The sequence below is a fragment of the Hylobates moloch genome, unplaced genomic scaffold, assembly GCF_009828535.3.
Source record: "Hylobates moloch isolate HMO894 unplaced genomic scaffold, HMol_V3 SCAFFOLD_13, whole genome shotgun sequence".
Taxonomy (NCBI): domain Eukaryota; kingdom Metazoa; phylum Chordata; class Mammalia; order Primates; family Hylobatidae; genus Hylobates; species Hylobates moloch.
In genome coordinates, this window is record NW_026652288.1 from 39,794,150 (window position 1) to 39,813,724 (window position 19,575).

At 45.8% G+C, this 19,575-nt stretch overlaps 1 protein-coding gene and 1 long non-coding RNA gene across 16 annotated transcripts in view; one reads left to right on the top strand and one right to left on the bottom strand.

Annotated features, from left to right (window-relative positions):
- The window catches only part of ZNF875 (zinc finger protein 875), a 31,884-nt gene extending 30,544 nt beyond the window's left edge, over positions 1 to 1,340 (bottom strand). For 5 of the 14 annotated variants that reach the window (XM_032173123.2, XM_032173121.2, XM_058426752.1 and 2 more), the window contains exons 1-2: positions 1,182 to 1,315; positions 704 to 792 (exon numbers count right to left, since the gene is read on the bottom strand). In XM_032173123.2, the coding sequence (XP_032029014.1) occupies positions 704 to 736 (33 nt within the window). In that variant the 5' untranslated portion in view covers positions 737 to 792; positions 1,182 to 1,315. Of the gene's footprint in view, positions 1 to 703; positions 1,040 to 1,181 lie in introns of those variants that run through there. The other 9 variants (XM_032173127.2, XM_058426760.1, XM_058426757.1 and 6 more) reach the window with 4 other exon arrangements.
- On the top strand, positions 300 to 11,484 carry LOC116480798 (uncharacterized). 2 transcript variants are annotated; one of them, XR_009209391.1, is made up of 4 exons: positions 300 to 650; positions 1,442 to 1,641; positions 2,206 to 2,293; positions 10,843 to 11,484. It is a non-coding gene; the product is annotated as an uncharacterized LOC116480798 (long non-coding RNA). The 2 variants fall into 2 exon arrangements; XR_004251357.2 differs by lacking the exon at positions 300 to 650 and having other exon boundaries at positions 1,267 to 1,641.
- Positions 11,485 to 19,575: the final 8,091 nt, after the last annotated feature.

A 19,575-nucleotide genomic window follows, 5' to 3' on the forward strand; every position in this document is an offset into this window, starting at 1 on the left:
GCAGAAAGGAACGCTGAGGGAAGACTCCTGTTAGAATGAGGCACTCTTCCAGGACTAGGAATGAACTCAAAGGTAAAATTCAGGTCAGACTATGTTGGGAGCTGAAAAGACCAAAGGGATCGTGACCAACTCAGCATTCCACTGGAGGTTATATGATTAAACGGCAAACTGTTTATCATGAATGCAGGATGTGAGCAAACGCACACTGCGCCTGTCACCAAAAGGTTTGTGAGGGCCATCACTGCCTGACGCCGGGCTCCTTGAAGTTATCTACCAGGAAATCTAGCGCCTATTGTTCGAAGGATAGTCTCACAACTGCGAACCAAACGGCCAACTGACAATTACCTGACAATCATCCCCCCTTTCTCGTTATCTGTTTTACCAATAAATACGGGAGGGTTGTGTAAAGCTTAGGGCCCTTGTCCACTAGAGACAAGGTGCCCCCTGACCCCTTCTTCCAAATAATACTTTCTTGTCTCTTGTCTTTTATTCCTTTTGTTCAGTCCACCAGGTCTGTGCAGGTTACAAGTGGCGCCCTGAACAGCGACAGAATCGGATGCTCTACAAGACTATATCAAACTCCTCCTTGTTCTACGGACTAGGAATGACTTTGTCCAATACCAACAAGGCAGCCTCCAGGACAAGAAAAGGTAATGGGACTCATTCTGTTGACAGCCAAGATGGAATTACAGGTAATTCTCACCTCTTTTTTGGCTCTCAGGAGCCCTGTGGCCATTTTCCTGGTCTCCTGAGTGCTCTTCCTGGAGAAGGGCAAAGTCTCAGAAGACAGATCTGGGGATGTGAAGAGAAATAAGAGTGGCCTAGGTGGAAACTTCCTCCCCACGAGGTGAAGCGCAGTCCGCTCCACAGCCCCACAGCTGGGGTCGGGGATGTCACAGAAATCACCAGGGCAGCCAATTCCCATCCAGAGGGGGGCCAGGATGACCCAGCACCCTCAAGCTCAGCCGCAAGCTCGGGACAGGGAGTGAAGCCCTTGTGCCCAAGCAACGGAGTGAGGGTTTGTCTCTAACCCTGTGGGCTCGAATGAAAGGAAAATGGCCTGGAGGTGCCCACAGGAGAGCGCCCTAGTTCTGAGACAGCTCTGTAGCTCCCAGCCTGCGTCCCCGTGAGTAACACAGGGACACGCAAAGGGGCATGCTGACTGCCTATAGGGCACTCACGGAACGCGGGTGCACGCAGCGGATCCTGAAGCCGAAGGTCAGTTAACAATGTGCAGAGGTGTGGGGAAGACCTGAAGAGGGAGGGCTCCCCGGGTCCCAACAAGCTTAAGGCGCCGGCCCCACAGACCGGAAGTGTCTCTGACGTCAACGCTACACACTGAAGGAGGATAGGGAGGGGAGCGGAAGTGACCACAGAGGCTTCTGGGGATTGTAGTTTCCGAGCTACAGAGGCGGAGAAGTCGGCTTTGCCCACCACACAGGGTGCCTCTGACATCTGCACAGCGCACACAACCAAGTTTACGAGCCCACTGTTAAGAAGCCCAAGTGACGTTGACAAGTTTCTCTGTGAGCCATTGAGATCTGCTGACCGCGAAGGCATCGCGGGACTGCCGAAGGATTCTGGAAAATGTGGTCCCGGCGCAATGCGGGTGGCCAATGTGCGTTGACCTTCATGGTGCAGGTGAGCTGAGCTCACTACTTAAGTCTCTGCCCTGATGCGCCTTTCCCCGAGCAGGTGCCAGGTCGGGACAGACGCGGCTCAGGGAGAGACGAGGCTCTGCGGGAACTCCCAGTTTGGAGGCGACACGGGCCCTTTCTCCCCTAGAGTAGGAGGGTGTACCAGGACAGGGAACCCCAAGGCTATTTTCGGGGAGAGCGGGATTGGTTTGGGCAAACTCCCGTAATGGAGATGGGGATGACTGGTCGCGTGTCCCTAGGATTTTAGGGGATGCAGACTGAACTTGGGGTGAACAGCAAAAGACCCCCTGGTGGTGGTGAGGATCCGAAGCTTGATCGGGAAATTCCCGAGGTTTTTATTGGAGGCTGGGGTACAGGTGCGGCTTGGAGGAAACTTCCGGAGGGTGGGGTGGAGGTGGGGCGGTGTTGGAAAGGAGGCATAAGTCTGACCGTTTTGTTCAACAGGGGTGTTTTCTTTTTGCATTGATTTTATTTTTAAAGATATTAAAATATTGTTTATCTTGATTACTGAGTTTTTTTGGTGACCCTTTAAATTATGTATCCACAGTCCCCAGCATTTACAGAAGTGAGGGCCTCGCTTCTGGGCATCAAGCAGCCAGAAAGTCCCTTAGGAGCTTTCTCTGAATTGTTGAATTGTGAGTGAGTGATCTTTTCCTTTCCTGACTTCTTTAATATCCACAATTTCCTCGTAACCATCCCTCCAAAGCCACACCCACAAGGCACCTCCAAGACCTACCATGAAGCAGATATTCAAAGATTATTTGTAAATCTTCACACCCCACCCCCTCCAGAATGTCTTCCAACATCCCTTTGCCTGGAAAAGTAAAAAACAAGGTTTGCATGTTGAGTATCAGCCTCTCCCATTGGGTGAGTGTTTAGGAAGGAGGATCAGCCGAGAGCCCTATTCCAGCCCAGGTAAATGACCTGGCCAAAGATTTAATATCTATAAATGTAGAATGCTTGTAACAGAACTCAGTGGGAACCAAAGTCAGGCATGGAGCTGGGCTTTAAGGAGCACAAATGAAAAGGAGGGACTAGAAAACTTAAGAAAGATATGGTAGTGGTGGGGGTGGGGGTACAGTGAGGATGTGGGATCCTGAGATAATCCAAATCCCTATGTTTAGATGTAGGTGTACAAAGGGAGTAAAGAGAGACCCAGGCTGATGGGTATTTGTAATAAATCAAACATAATGTAACAGCAGGTCAAGTGATAAGGGGACTCTCAAGTGATAAGGGTCAAGTGATAAACAGTGAAAGGAGCAGAATCAAACTCTACAGAAATTAACAAACATCAACAAGACACCTAGGAAAGCATTTACAGCTGCATTCATTTAAATCAAAGGTGATAGTTACTGAGTGCTGTGTGCCAAGTACAATGATACACTCTCAGCTGAGTTACCCTTGTAAATCTGAACCACTTGTCATATCTGTGCTTTAAGGAGTCCTATTTTCCACACTCTTAACTGGCTTGAGATCTGAAAATCCATCTAAATTATAAACGCAGTGAGGAAAAAAAATCTAGTCATGCCCATCTAGGGAACATATCTAGTTAAAATTAACATAGATAAAAATCAGCAAAAAAAAAACAAAAAAGCAAATTGAAAAAATATTCTTTGAAATTAAAAGCCATACAAACCACTGTGTCACTGATGAGTTAAAGAAGAAACTGGCCTGCAAACCAGAAAATACACTGGAAGAAGCAATAGTTAAAATATTTCAGATCTACACCTGTGGAATGAGGCTACCTCAGTTCCAAATATATCAGCTTAAAAGTAGTGGCAAAAAAAAAGCAATAAGTTGGCCAGGCATGGTGGCTTATGCCTTAATCCCAGCACTTTGGGAGGCCAAGGTGGGCGGATCACCTGAGGTCCGGAGTTCGAGACCAGCCTAGCCAACATGGCGAAACCCCATGTCTATTAAAAATACAAAAATTAGCTGGGTGTGGTGGCCAGTGCCTGTAATCCCAGCTACTCGGGAGGGTGAGGCAGGAGAATCGCTTGAACCCAGGAGGCAGAGGTTGCAGTGAGCCAAGATCGTGCCATTGCACTCCAGCCTTGGCAACAAGAGCAAGACTCTGTCTCAAAAAAAAAAAAACAGAAAAGAAAGCAAGGAGTTATTAGCTCTATATACTTTTTTCTTCTTTTTTTCTTTTTTTTTTTTTTTTTGAGACAGAGTCTCACTCTGTCGCCCAGGCTGGAGTGCAGTGGCGCCATCTCGGCTCACTGCAAGCTCTGCCTCCTGGGTTCACGCCATTCTCCTGCCTCAACCTCCCGAGTAGCTGGGACTACAGGCGCCCGCCACCTCGCCCGGCTAATTTTTTTGTATTTTTAGTAGAGATGGGGTTTCACCGTGTTAGCCAGGATGGTCTCGATCTCCTGACCTCGTGATCCGCCCGCCTCAGCCTCCCAAAGTGCTGGGATTACAGGCGTGAGCCACTGCGCCTGACCAAGCTCTATATACATTTATAGAAGAAACTTCTAATTTGAAAAACTCAAAGTTTTAAGTAAAAATGATCACAAAAGGGGAAGAACAAACTTCCAGAATCTTGGGGACAGAGGGTGGTGTGGTGGGAAGACGGAATTACTCTGTCACCAGTGAGTCAAAAAAGTTATTAAAGATTAATTTCAAATGAATAAAACTAAAAACCAAGACTTACAGAATGAGACTAAAACCATGGCTGGAGGAAAACTTTTAGCCTGAAAGTAGCCTATGACTTAGAAATTAAGGCAGAAAACTAAGGAGTAAGCAGTTACCCTTCAGGTTAGAAAACCAACAGCATAACAGGAAATGAGAGAGGGAAGAAATAATCAGATGGGGCTGAGATGGGGGCTTGTAGGGATGAAGGAGGCAGGACGAGCACGTTAAGTCTGTGCATAAAGTCACTCCCTAAGGACAGTCCCTGGGAGGAAGGTGGGTGCACAAGGATCAGGCTAGGTGTAAAATGTGACAGACAACCCTGGAGGGTACATTCAAGGGTTGACAGTGGCTAAGAAAACAGGAGGGAAAGTCAAGCGTGGAGCCTTTCCTGTCTCTAGCATGGAAGACAGCAGGAGCTGATGAGTGAAAGTGATAAACAGCATACTCATCACAAAAAAAAAGTCAAGTATTTGAGGTAATGGATAGGATAATTTGACTTAATCATTCCACACTGTATTGAAAAATCATAACATCATTTTGTACCCCGTAAATATATACAATTTAAAAGATAAAAATCTGAAAAAAATTATTTTTCAAACATACAATTTATAGAGTACAATCTAATTCATCAATATATATAATTTTTTTTAATGGTAAGTCAATAAACACAGGAAACAGCCCCTTGAGAGAGAGAGAAGGAAAATGGGCACAATCTGCCCTTAGAAAGACACAGCATTTAAATCCACCCACGTGAGAACTCCAGGATTCAAGACTAGGGGTCAAAACACAGCCTGGTTTATCACCTATAGCCACAGGATGGCACCAACACCCACTGCTCCAGCTTGAGCTGGCCAGACAGAGAAAGCATCCAGGAAAAGCTGGAACTTCCCAGAAGGCCTGAGACCTGCGGGTACCACACTGAAGTCCACTGAAGAGGAGGGCCCGATGTGAGGGGAAAAAAACCACCAAGGAAACATAATATTTGTGTATTTTGAATAAGATATTTAATACGTGTTCAGGTAGAAGTAGGTACAATGACAGAAAGTAAGGTAGAGGAATGTGCTAGAAACCAAAGACATGTAATGATGGACAATAAATGACATGATGTGGAGAGTTCACCCACACATGCAGACTTCATATGTTCACATAAACATTTATATGCATGCATCACCCAGTAGAGACAAACTGCACTTACACTGTGAAGTCAACGAGGAGATAAAGTAAAAATCAAATAGTTATGGAGAGGGTCAGTCTCTCCATTTAGTGGGAAACCCTTCAGAACATGCACACAGCATCTCCCCTCCCTTCTGAATACTATCATTTATAGCCTGCAGGAGTAGATGGCAAATTACAGCCTGGGCCACCCTTCCCAGAATGTCACAAACATGGACATGCAGACCACAGAATTCACCAGATACCCAAGCTGGGTGGTGTGGGGCTCTGAAAGACATGCTTCAAGTAAGAGGGACTAGAAAACTCCCCGAGGGAGCAACAGGGATCGGGGATTCCAGGAGGATCCAGGGGCCTGTGCAAAGACCAAGCAGTGAGCAGACGTGTGTGTCAGTGATTCGGTGGCATGAACTCAACACCAGCTAATACAGCAGCTCACATTTCTGTGTGCATCAGACTCACCTGGGGGCTTGTTAAACACAGATTGTTGGGTCTCACTCCTAGAGTTTCTGCTTCAGTATTCTGGGGAGTAGCCTGTGAATCTATTTCCAGCATGATTTTCAGGTGAGACTGATACTATTGGTCCAAGGACCACACTCTGATCTAATTTAACACCAGGTTAGGGGAGGTACTAAAGAGCAAAGAAGCAACAGATGAAGGAACCTGAACCCTATAGGGGCTTCTCTGTAAACTCCTCAAACATAAAAGCCTTCAAGACACTCAAACAGCATTTACAGCGTCATGTCTACAAATACAAGGCACCACGCAGGGAGTGCTCCATCAAGTAGAGAGAAGAGCCCACTGAGTGTCCCTGTCTTAGTCCATTTGTGTTGCTGTAACAGAATACCACAGACTGGGTGATTTATATATAAGCAGTGTTCACTTGGTTTACGGTTCTGGACACTGGGAAAGTGAGGGGCCTGCATGTGGTGAAGGTCTCAGTGTGTCGTCCTATGGTGGAAGGTGGAAGGGCAAGAGAGTGACCACATGTGAGAGGGAAAAGGGGAAAGACAGAAAGGAAGGAAGCCAACCTCATCCTTTTATCAGGAACCCCCTCCCAAGATATCTAACCCACTCTGCCTTAATCCATTCATGAGGGCAGAGCCTTCATAACCTAATCACCTCTTAAAGGTTCCACTGGTCAACACTGTTGTATTAAGGGTTGAGTTTCCAACACATGAACTTCGGGGAACACATTCAAACCACAGCAGTCCTCATGTAAACCTTCCAGAAAATCTGTGTGCCTGGCACTCTGGAATCCCTCTTTTCCACCCTTTCTTTTTTTTTTTTTTTTTGAGACAGAGTTTCGCTTTTGTTAACTAGGCTGGAGTGCAATGGTGCGGTCTCAGCTCACTGCAATCTCTACCTCCCAGTTCAAGCAATTCTCCTGCCTCAGCCTCCCAAGTAGCTGGAGTTACAGGCATGCGCCACCACACCCAGCTAATTTTGTATTTTTAGTAAAGATGGGGTTTCTCCGTGTTGGTCAGGCTGGTCTTGAACTCCTGACCTCAGGTGATCTGCCCGCCTTGGCCTCCCAAAGTGCTGGGATTACAGGTGTGAGCCACCACGCCTGGCCTTTCCACCCCTTCTCACTGCAACTCTAACATTGTGTTCCCTCATCATTTTCCATTCGAGCATAGGAAAGAACACAATTACTACACCCATTCTTATGAACCTTTCCGACATTAAAATAATTCTATCACTCACATAGAAATTTGTAAAAATAAATTTCCATTTTTGATATGAGCGAATATGATTTTTTTTTTTGTTTTTGAGAAGGAGTTTTGCTCTGTGGCCCAGGCTGGAGTGAAGTGGCGAGATCTCGGCTCACTGCAACCTCTGCCCCGGGTTCAAGCGATTCTCCTGCCTCAGCCTCCCAAATAGCTGGGATTACAGGCCTGCACCACTACACTAATAATTTTGTATTTTTAGTAGAGACGGGGTTTTGCCATGTTGGCCAGGATGGTCTCGAACCCCCTGACCTCAGGTGATCTGCCCGCCTCGGCCTCCCAAAGTGCTGGGATTACAGGTATGAGCCACTACGCCCGCCCCTGAATATGAAATTCTGTATTAGTTTAATGAAATCTCTAAAATATATAGAAAATAAAAATAATTACCAAAAATGTTCAATGATGCAAAGCAACACACAGTGAGATATTACATCCTAAAATATATAGACCTAAATATGTTATTTAAAAATCAAGCAGAAATATAAGGGGGCTCTATACACACCTTTTGAAATAAGCTTTCTGGCCAGGGAAAGTGGCTCACGCCTGTAATACCAACATTGTGGGAGGCCGAGGTGGGTGGATCAACTGAGGTCAGGAGTTCAAGACCAGCCTGGCCAACATGGTGAAACCCTGTCTCTACAAAAAATACAAAAATTAGCTGGGCATGGTGGTGGGCACCTGTAATCCCAGCTACTCGAGAGGCTGAGGCAGGGAGAACTGCTTGAACCCGGGAGGCAGAGGTTGCAGGGATCCGAGACGTGCCATTGTACTCCAGCCTGGGAGACAGAGCAAGACTTCATCTCGAAAAAAAAAATTATAATAATAAAATAAAATAAGCTGTCTAGGTTGGGCACGGTGGCCCACCCTTGTAATCCCAGCACTTTGGGAGGCTGAGGCGGGCAGATCACTTGAGGTCAAGAGTTCAAGACCAGGCTAGCCAAAATGGCAAAACTCTGTCTCTACTAAAAAGACAAAAATTAGCCAGGCATGGTGGCACACATCCATAATCCTGGCTACTCAGGAGGCTGAGGCAGGAGAATCACTTGAATCTGGAAGGCAGTTTGTAGTGAAATGAGATCGCACCACTGCACTCCAGTCTGGGCGACAGAGCGAGACTCCGTCTCAAAAAAAAAAAAAAGCTTTCTAATTTAACTTTAGAATTAATCTGAAATTCTTTCAAGAAAGAGGTACTCAAAAAACATGAAAAGTATGTAAGTCACTAATGTATCAAAGAAAACAATCATTCTTGTATTGCAAATAAATACCCAACCAAGACAAAAAGGCACGTCACATGTTATGGGAAAAGACTGAAATGAGGGTGAGAGGAAAACTGTGACCCTTGAATGTAAGACAGAAAAAAATCAGGGCAGGATGTTAAGGAATTGGAAATAATTCTCCATATTAAAGGATTACAAGAGACAGAAAGAGAGGAGAGAGGGACACGATAGTCACAGACTGCAGGGGTGTGGGGTAGATGGGAATAAAGGAGGCAGAGAGAGCAGTGGGGATGTACATAAAATCACCCTCCAGAGCTGTGCTTTCCAATAAGGCAGCCACTTGCCACATGTGGCTGCTGAGCACTTGAAAGATGGCTAGTCCAACCTGAGAAATGCTGTAAGTGGAAAACACATTTTTAAAAAATTCTGAATACTCAGTATAAAAGAAAGAATGTGTGGGGAAAAGAAAGAGAGATCAGATTGTTACTGTGTCTGTGTAGAAAGAAGTAGACATAGTGAAAGGGTGACTCTGTAGGCTCAGACTCAGACCACGCCACACCGGTTGCAGTCAAGAGATCTTTATTGGAGGAGTCCGAGGGAGAGCCGAAGCGGAAGAAGAAAAAGAGCGAAGGCTCTGTAGCCTCCGTCTTTTATGCCTAGGCACGTTACGTGGGGGTCGCTGGTTGGCTGAGGGGCTGGGTATAGGCTGAAGCTGGAAGGCGTGACCTCTGATTGGCTCCTTTTGGCGGGCCTGTGTTGGGGAGGAAGAAGAACCCGGAACCAGCGCCATTAGGGTGCTCTTGTTACCTAACAATGAAAACTCAGGAAAGTAAACACTCTTCCAAATTTATGAATAGTAAAATATGAAAATATCCCTGAGAATCTATGAGAATATCCAAAGAAAATGCAAGATAGGAGGGTAAAAAGGCCATTTGGTAAAGCCTACAAAATGAGTCCAAAATATGGTTCACAAGGAAACTTACCTTCCAATGCATCCAAAACAGAAGAATAGCAAAAGAAGCTCCCGATTCCTATTGAGGTGAGAATATCAGCACAAACAGAAGGAAATCATTCCAAAAAAAAGTTACAGGCCAATTTAAATGAGAAACTCCTGCCCTAACCAATAAACCACAGCAAACACTGTGCATTTCAAACACTGGGGGACGTGGGTGGGGGTGAGCCTGTTCTGTGCAGGACCTTTCTAACATATGGGAGAGTCTTTGCCCCCTCCTCAGAATAATGCCATAAACTACCAAAAACACAATTCATAGAATTTCAAAGGAGACCAATTACTTAGAAATGCAGCTATCAGGATGCTTTAATTTTTTCTGACATATTAATAGGCATGTTGCTGTGGTAGTTTTAAAAAATGGCTCAACATTTCTTGCCACTCCTCCCTTTGAGAGGCAGAATCGATGTCCTGTCTCCCCGATCCTGGGTGGATTTGCTGTGCCACCTCATAAAAGACCACTCAGCATCCGCCCTGGAGCCCTGTGCCACCTAAGAATTCTGACTATCCTGAGGCTGCCAGGTGAAAGGGTAGCCTGCCCCTCCACAGCTGAGGGTGTTTCTCGTCGGGTGGGACTAGAAACTGAGAAAAGAAAGAGACAGAGAGACAAAGTATAGAGAAAGAAAAGTGGGCCCAGGGGACCGGCGCTCAGCATACAGAGGACCCGCACCGGCACTGGTCTCTGAGTTCCCTCAGTATTTATTGATCATTATCTCTACCATCTCGGAGAGGGAGATGTGGCAGGACAATAGGGTAATAGTGGGGAGAGGGTCAGCAGGAAAACATGTGACTCTCTCTGTGTCATAAACAAGGTTAAGAAAAAGGTGCTGTGCTTTGATGTGTACATACATAAAAATCTCTGTGCATTAAAGAGCAGTTAATCGGGTTTTACACAGAGACATTCCATTGCCCAGGGAGGAGCAGGAGACAGATGCCTTCCTCTTATCTGAAGTGCAAAGAGGCCTTCCTCTTTTACTAATCCTCCTCAGCACAGACCCTTTACAGGTGTCGGGCTGGGGGACGGTCAGGTCTTTCCCTTCCCACGGGGCCATATTTCAGACTATCACTAGGGGAGAAACCTTGGACAATACCTGGCTTTCCTAGGCAGAGGTCCCTGCGGCCTTACACAGTGTTTTGTGTTCCTGGGTACTTGAGATTAGGGAGTGGTGATGACTTTTAACAAGCGTGCTGCCTTCAAGCATTTGTTTAACAAAGCACATCCTGCATAGCCCCAAATCCATTAAACCTTGAGCTGACACAGCACACGTTTCTGTGAGCACAGGGTTGGGGGTAGGGTTACAGATTAACAGCATCTCAAGGCAGAAGAATTTTTCTTAGTACAGAACAAAATGGAGTCTCATGTCTACTTCTTTCTACACAGACACAGTAAGTCTGATCCCTCTTTCTTTTCCCCATACCAGGCTGTCAGGAAGTCAAGGCCATATGGAAACACTACATTTAGGGACTCAGTCCCAGCTGAGCCCCCTCTTCCCACATCCCAAGCCAGGTATCAGATGTGAAGGAACAAGCCTCCAAATGGTTCCAGACCCCAGCTGTTGAGTCCTCTGTGCTGAGGCCAGACATCATGGAACAGAGACAAGTGGGCTACCCTTGTGCCACATCTGAAATCCTGACTATAAGCATGAGTATCCACAAACATAATAAAATGATTGTTTGAGCCACTAAATTTTCGTGTAATTCCTGACATAGTGTCCGAAATGTCAGGCCTCTGAGCCCAGGCCAAGCCATCACATCCCCTGTGACTTGCACGTGTACATCCAGATGGCCTGGGGTGGCTGAGGATCCACAAAAGAAGTAAAAATAGCCTTAACTGATGACATTCCACCATTGTGATTTGTTTCTGCCCCACCCTAACTGATCAATGTACTTTGTAATCTCCCCGACCCTTAAGAAGGTTCCTTGTAATTCTCCCTACCCTTGAGAATGTACTTTGAGAGATCCACCCCCTGCCCCCAAAACATTGCTCCTAACTCCACCACCTATCCCAAAACCTACAAGAACTAATGATAATCACCAGCCTTTGCTGACTTTCTTTTCAGACTCAGCCCGCCTGCACCCAGGGGATTAAAAGCTTTATTGCTCACAGAAAGCCTGTTTGGTGGTCTCTTCACAAGGACGCGCATGAAATGTAACAGCCACTTTAACACATTAAGTAACAATAGCAAGTAGCAAGTCATCACTGGGAACTGTTATTTGGAATTGTCATTGGGAAGCAGTGACAACCATGAAGGCTATTTGGAGATGCTGTCAGATGACATAAAAACTGCTGTGGTCTGACTGATAATAATGCCCCATACCCAAGGGGTCTACATCCTATATTCAAGACGGAAGGAAACACTATATTTTGGCTAGAGGTATGTGAAAATTTCATTCATAGGCCCGTCTCATGGTTCCCTAAACTTGGCTGATGGAACTGCGGGTAATAAACTCAGTTATGGCCAGGTGCGGTGACTTACGCTTGTAATCTCAGCACTTTGGGAGGCCGAGGTGGGTAGATCACGAGGTCAGGAGATCGAGACCACGGTGAAACCCCATCTCTACTGAAAATACGAAAAATTAGCCGGGCGTGGTGGCAGGTGCCTGTAGTCCCAGCTACTCAGAGAGGCTGAGGCAGGAGAATGGCGTGAACCTGGGAGGCAGAGCTTGCAGTGAGCAGAGATCGCGCCAATGCACTCCCGCATGGGCAACAGCGAGACTCCGTCTCAAAAACAAACAAACAAACAAAACAAACAAACAAAAATAGCAGGCTAGTAAATCATAAAAAATAAAATAAAGGAAATGTAGCCGGGCGTGGTGGCGTGCGCCTGTAATCCCATCTACTCCAGAGGCTGATGCAGAAGAATCGTTTGAACCCGGGAGGTGGAGATTGCAGTGAGCCGAGATCGCGCCACTCCCCTCCAGCCTGGGCGGCAAGACCGAAACTTCGTCTGAAAATAATAAAATAAAAGGAAATGGGGCCGGGCGCGGTGGCTCACGCCTGTAGTTCCAGCACTTTGGGAGGCCGAGGCGGGCGGATCACTTGAGGTCAGGAGTTCGAGACCAGTCCGGCCGCCAACATGACGAAACCCCCGACTGTACTAAAAATACAAAAATTAGCCAGGCGCGGTGGTGGGCGCCTGTAATCCCAGTTACTCAGGAGGCGAAGGCACAAGAATCGCTTGAACGCGGGAGGCGGAGGTTGCAGTGAGCCGAGATCGCACCCCTGCACTCCAGCCTGGGCGACTGAGTGAGACTCAGGTTTTTTTTTTTTTTTTTTTTGAGACAGAGTCTCGCTCTGTCGCCCAGGCTGGAGTGCAGTGTCACGATCTCGGCTCACTGCAAGCTCCGCCTCCCGGGTTCACGCCATTCTCCTGCCTCAGCTTCCCGAGTAGCTGGGACTACAGGCGCCCGCCACCACGCTCGGCTAATTTCTTCTATTTTTAGTAGAGACGGGGTTTCACCGTGTTAGCTAGGATGGTCTCGATCTCCTGACCTCGTGATCCGCGCACCTCGGCCTCCCAAAGTGCTGGGATTACAGGCGTGAGCCACCGCGTCTGGCCGAGACTCCGTCTTAAAATAAAATAGGCCGGGCGCGGTGGCTCACGCCTATAATCCCAGCACTTTCGGAGGCCGAGGCGCGTGGATTGCCTGAGCTCTGGAGTTCAAGACCATCCTGGGCAACATGGTGAAACCCCATCTCTACTAAAAAAACAAAAATTAGCCGGGCAGGGTGGCACATGCCTGTAATCCTAGCTACTTGGGAGGCTGAGGCAGGAGAATCGTTTGAACCCGGGAGGCGGAGGTTGCAGTGAGCCGAGACCGCGACATTGCACTCCAGCCTGGGCGAGAGGATCGAAACTCCGTCTCAAAAAAATAAATAAATAAATAAATATAAAGGAAATGGACAAAGGAAACATTAATGCATGAAATCAAACAAATGCTTTCGCTGACGGGCTCCGTCTTTGCAAAACTGAACCTAGGACAATGTGCACGTTTCTAACTAGCAATTCCGGAGGACAGAGCGGGGAGGGAGCTTGAACTTGCTTTTCTGTAATTTAATTGACTTGTCAGTAAAGTCAGTGCAGGCATTTTCAGTGTTCTGTAGTGGGCTTTAGTTCCGATCGCAGTGTGGCAGGCCAGGTTTCCATTAGCAACCAGAACAGTTTCCACTAAACTTTTACTATAATTTTGATGAATGCATAAGTTAAACGTTGAAGAAATGGAGAAAATGGTGCCTGAGTATCAGGGATGGAACGCGAAAACAAACCCATTAAGACCCTGCCTGGGTCTTCTCAGACCCTAAAGTCTGATCGAATAATAATAGCATTCTTACACATTCACCTCGGCCTGTCTTAAGATTCAGAAACTTTCCAAGACTCTAGAGAAATCTTTCCATACCCTAGACCCTAGTTAAAGATTAGATGTTGATTGAATGCAACACTTCTGCTTGTAGGTGCAATCCCACCATAGCATGGAGCTTAAGATGTCTATAAGCACTAGAAAAAAACTTGTAACTTTGAGTTGGTCTGGTGAGTTACTTGGCCCTTCTCCATGTAATCAGTTGCAGAAATAAACTCCCTTCTTTCCCAGTCTGTCTGCATCTTATTGGACAATCGCAACGGACCGACTCAGCAAACTCCTCTTTTGTGTGGTTATCTGGGACTCCTTTGGGAGGGAGCATTTAAAATTTTCCATTTCAAAGGGTTCTATTGGCACTCTTGCACTGTTACTCTCTGCCTACCCTGGGATCTGAGTTCTCGTGGACTCGACTCTCCAGCCACAGAGTCCAGAAGCCCATATCTCCACATTTTGTGACTGTTCCCCAAACACAGGGAAAATTTGCAGAAAATATGCATAAAAACCTTGCCATTCTTCGCAATGAAACCCCACATTACAAACTGGTGAAAACGGAGGATTTTAGCTTGAACAGGTTTTTCCTCTATTTGAAACCAATCATTTCCCTTTTACAATTTTGGAGTGAAGTTTCAAAATCAACAAGCACCTCCCTCCCAGGTTTGTCCTCATGTAAAGTGCCCCCTCTGCATATGCAACATTGAGTAAACCTTGAAAATATGATGCTTAGTGAAAGAAGCCAGTCACAAAAGACCACATGTTATGTAATTCCATTTAAATAAAATGTCCAAAATAGACCAATACATAGAAACAGAAAGTAGATTTGTGGTGGCCCAGGGTTAGCGGAGTTGGGGAGAAATGGAGGGATATGGGGTTTACTTCGAGGTAATGAAAATGATCTAAAACTTGTGGTGATGTTTGCACAACTGTGCAAATATACTGAAAACCGTTGAATTTTACACTTTCAATGGGTGGCTTCTGTGATATGTTATTAATATTTCTCAATAAAACTTCAGAAAAAATAGTGCCTGTGTCTTTTTATGTATTATTCCTCCAGAGTCTAGTCCACATTTTTATACTTGATGAATAAATTAAGGTTTTGTTTCTTCTACTTCTTCTTCTTCTTCTTTTTTTTTTTTTTGAGACAGAGTCTCCCTCTGTTGCCCAGACTGGAGTGCAGTGGCAGATCTCGGCTCACTACAACCTCCAGGCTAATTTTTGTATTTTTAGTAAAGACAGTGTTTCACCATGTTGGCTAGACTGCTCTTGAACTTCTGACCTCAAGTGAGTCCCCTACCTTTTCCTCCCAAAGTTCTGAGATTGCAGGCATGAGCCACCGTGCCCGGTCCAAGATTTAGTTTCCGTTGTTTCAGATGCCCTAGGACCATCTTATTCTACCTTAATTTCTGATGCATCATCTCTGGAAATTTTCCATTAGGTGCCAAAGTATTTTACTCTTTTTAAGATTTTAAGGCCAGGCGCGGTGGCTCACGCTTGTAATCCCAGCACTTTGGGAGGCCGAGGCGGGTGGATCACAAGGTCAGGAGATCGAGACCACGGTGAAACCCCGTCTCTACTAAAAAAATACAAAAAATTAGCCGGGCGTAGTGGCGGGCGCCTGTAGTCCCAGCTACTCGGAGAGGCTGAGGCAGGAGAATGGCGTGAACCCGGGAGGCGGAGCTTGCAGTGAGCCGAGACTGCGCCACTGCACTCCAGCCTGGGCGACAGAGCGAGACTCTGTCTCAAAAAAAAAAAAAAAAAAAAGAGATTTTATCAGCTGGGTGCAGTGGCTCACACCTATAATCTCAACACTTTGGGAGGCCAAGGTGGGAGTATCAGTTGAGCCCAGGAGTTTGAGATCTGTCTCTGCAACATAGTGAGACCCACACATCTACAAAAAATAATAACAATAATTAGGTGGGCGTATTGGTGCAGGCCTGTGGTCTCGGCTACTAGGTAGGTTGAGGTGGGAGGATCTCTTGAGCCCAGGAGGTCGAGGCTGTGGTGGCCATGATTATACCACGGCACTCCATCGTGGGTGAAAGAAGGAGACCATGTCTAAAAAAATTTTTAATTAGAATTTTTTTTTTAGAAAACAAAGCATACACTTCGTGACTTGAAACAAATGAATGACTTTTGTAATCTACAGAAATCAAAATAAATAAATAAATAAAAACCCACATCCATTCTTTTTATGTGAGTCTTTGGTGTCTCTGAGTTATAAGAATTGTGAATTATGATTAATAACAAATATGCATGAGAAAGACTCAATAAGGGATAGGCATTAGTAAATTGCAATTCACACTGCCTGGAGTAAGGCCTTTAAAGATGTACAAGAAAAAGAAAGAAAAAGAAAAGGCATTGAAAAACCGCATTGCCTACCAAAATGCTGAAGTTTACCTAAGTCCATTAATCAACACACACAATGGATATGTAAAGTGGTCAACACAGTCTCCCATGAGTGTATTCTCTTATTAATAGGTCTGTGGGGGTAAGAGATGAGGTTCTATAGATCCTGGAATCAGGGATGGGTAATCTGTGAGGTCCCTGGGGTGACAGAGGAGGGTCTGTAGATTAGTGATGGGTGGTCTTTGGGATAGTTATGAGGTCCATGGAATCTGATTGTGGGTATGTCGGGTCAGCGATGAGGGAATCTGGTGTGAGTGATGGGATGTGTATGGAATCAATGAGAGAGTGTGGAATCAATCTGTGAAAGCCCAGAACTGTGGTGTCATCTCTCAGGGTGACACATCCTGATCTGTGTGTCAGTGGTGGAGATTCTATGGGATAAGAGTGTGGCTGTCAAGTCCCTGCCACTGTGTGTTCTGGGTCCCGCCAAGCGCGCAGATTCCTTTACCTGGTTCTGGCTGGAGAGGCCCTTCTCAAGGACTCCTCACGTGAAAGGTGGGTTGGTGGTGGTGTTTTTTGTTGTTGTTGTTGTTTTTGTTTTTTTTTTTTTGCCGGGGGCGGGGTTGTCTTTTTCTTTTGGGTTTGGTTTTGACTCTTAGAGACCACAGACACATGCAGCATGTAGAAGAAATTTTTGTCTGGGCAGTCGCTAGGTCCTTTGGGCCAAGTCGTCTAATGGGAGAGAAGCTGACCATTCCCTCAGCGCGGTTCAGATCTAGACGGTCGCTTTTAGGTGCCCACACGGTGGCGTACAAGTGGGTTGTGGCTTTGAGTGGCAGGTGAGCGGAAAGAAACAACTAAGAAAGACCCAGGAGCGCTCCTCAGGCTGGATCTGTCACAGCTGGAAGAAAAGCCACCCTAACCAATCCGTCAGGCGCCAATGGGAGGTGCCTCTGGGCTGTGAGAGGCTGGCGGAGGCGGGACCTGCAGATCCAGAGAGTCCGGGCATAGAGCCTGTTACTGCCAGACGCTGAGACGTTGCCGTGGGAACCAAGGGCCTTTCGGGTCAGATCAGAGCTTTTCTCAGACAATTCTTTCGGTACCTGGCGAGCTCCTGTCCAGCGCACGCCCCTGTGAAGGCCTAGTGTGCCGTCTCCCGCAGAATCTTCTTTGGTCTGAGAGCCACTTGTTTCTTACATCCCTGCGCTAATCTCGCCGTCTGCTCCTACCTACCCCAGGCATTTGCCGCATGCTGGTCCTCTATTTCCTGACAGGCGGGCCGGCTCTCCAGCTTCTGGGAGGACAGTTCAAATTATGGAGGAGGGGGCAGGTGCAGGGCAGCAGTGCTGAGGGGAGTAAGGGTGAGTTGGGGGAGCAGGGGCTCATTTTTCTTTGTTGCTCAGATTCCTAAGCCTGTGACTTTGAGAATCGGCTTCTTCCTTGCAAGGTTTCAATCTGAGGCTCCTGGGGAATGGGCAAAATTGGAGCTGGATGGAAGCGTGGTGGGGAGAGGGGTAGGTGTAGGGAACATGGAGAATGTGTCAGGCTGTGTCGTTATTCCTGGCACCTTACTTTGCCTGCTGGAGTTTCCCAGTCTGTTCCAGGCGCATTCTCTTGACCTAGAAGGGGCCTGATGGGGGATGTTGGTCGCCAGTGTGTGCTCCCCTGGACTGGATTGAAATTAGTCCCACAAACTTTTTTTGTTTGTTTTTTAGAGGGAGTCTCGCTCTGTCACCCAGGCTGGAGTGCAGTGGTGTGATCTCTGCCACAGTTATCAGTTCAGGGATAAAGATATTAGGATATCTTTACGATAAAGATATTAGGATATCTTTATAGTAGATAAAGAGCTAACTCATTCTTTGTAAGAGTTAAAGTATCTTCCATTATATGAGCATTTAAGATATTAAAGTACTTTTGCCACCAAAAATAATGCTTCTGTAAATATTCTTTTACTTATATGAGTTTTTACTTCTGCTGGGGCAAATTGCATGAGGAAACAAATGTACGTGTATATAAATGTAACATATATATATTTAATATGTGTATATACAACTTAATATATACACATACATACAATAACATATACAAGGCAGACTTCTATTACTGGCCAAGATGAGATAAGCACATTTCAGCATCTCTCTCACCGATTTCTACCTAACACCACAGAGTGAATACAAAAAGAAACCACCTGAAGACTCAGAAATACAAGTAATAGCAGGCAGATGTGAAGGGAGTTAAAAACGTGAAGAATGGACATGATGATCACATGTTTGCTGGGGTATTTTCCTCCTTTATCTTCTGGCTTTGGAAGGAAGGAAATCTCAGAGCTGTGTGATAGGTTCAGGGAGCAAAAATTATGAGAAATGCTTTCCTTCCAGCCAGAGGAGTCCAAAAGAGGTCCTGGTGTGACAGAGTAATAAAAAGCATATTGCATCCTTTTTTTGCAATAAAAAGGATATTACAAAGGTTTTCGATGAAGAAGTACCTAGGGCAACGTATGTGGGAGGTGACACTGGGCTTCAATGCTCTCTCCCCGGCACATCATCCTCCAGGAACCCCCAAGTGTTCAGCAATCTGGAAGCTCTCTGAACCCAGTCCTTCTGGATTTGCATGGAGGCTTCATTACATAGGCATGATTGATGACATCATTGGCCATTGTTAGTCAACTCAACCTTCAGCTTAAAGTTCCAACCCTCATATCACATCCCTTGGCCATCCAGGAGCCCACGAGGAAGTCCCCTCATTAGAACATAAGATGCTCCTATCAGCCAGGAAATCCCAAGGGATTTGAGAACTCTGTCAGGAACTAGGGTCAAAGACCAGATATTAGAACAGATGATCCTCCTAGTACCCAAGGGTTTTAAGGAGCTCTAGACCAGGAGCTAGGGGAAGAGACAAATATATGTATATTTCTTGTTATTTTGTATTCTCAACTCCCCAAGGTTATCTATTTTAAAAGTCTGGTAAGTTTCCTTTACCTTTCTCCTTGCTCAAACATGCACACACATATATACTGAGTGACTTTTGTTCCCTTTTGCATTTACTAGAATTATATGTAATTTTTTTTTTAGCTTGTGTTTCTAGGGAAGACCTTATGGACGTCTTTCCAAATTAGTGCTTACTGATTTGAGTGGTACTTGGAAGGAGGTAATTTTTTTTTAAATTCAAGCTCTTTATTATGGATACTTCCAACATTATACATGCAGAGAGCCTAGTACAGTGAACCCAGCCTTAACAATTAACACATGGACAGTTTTGTTTCATCTCCATTTCCACTCAATTATTTTAGAGAAAATTCTAGACATTTCATCTATAAATATTTCAGTATGAAATACAGTTCTTTTAAGAACTTTTCTTAAAGTTCTTTTTCTTATAGTTCTTTTAAGAACTTTTCCTGAACTCAGATGATCTGCCCACCGCGGCCTCTAAAGTGCTGGCATTAAAAGCTTGAG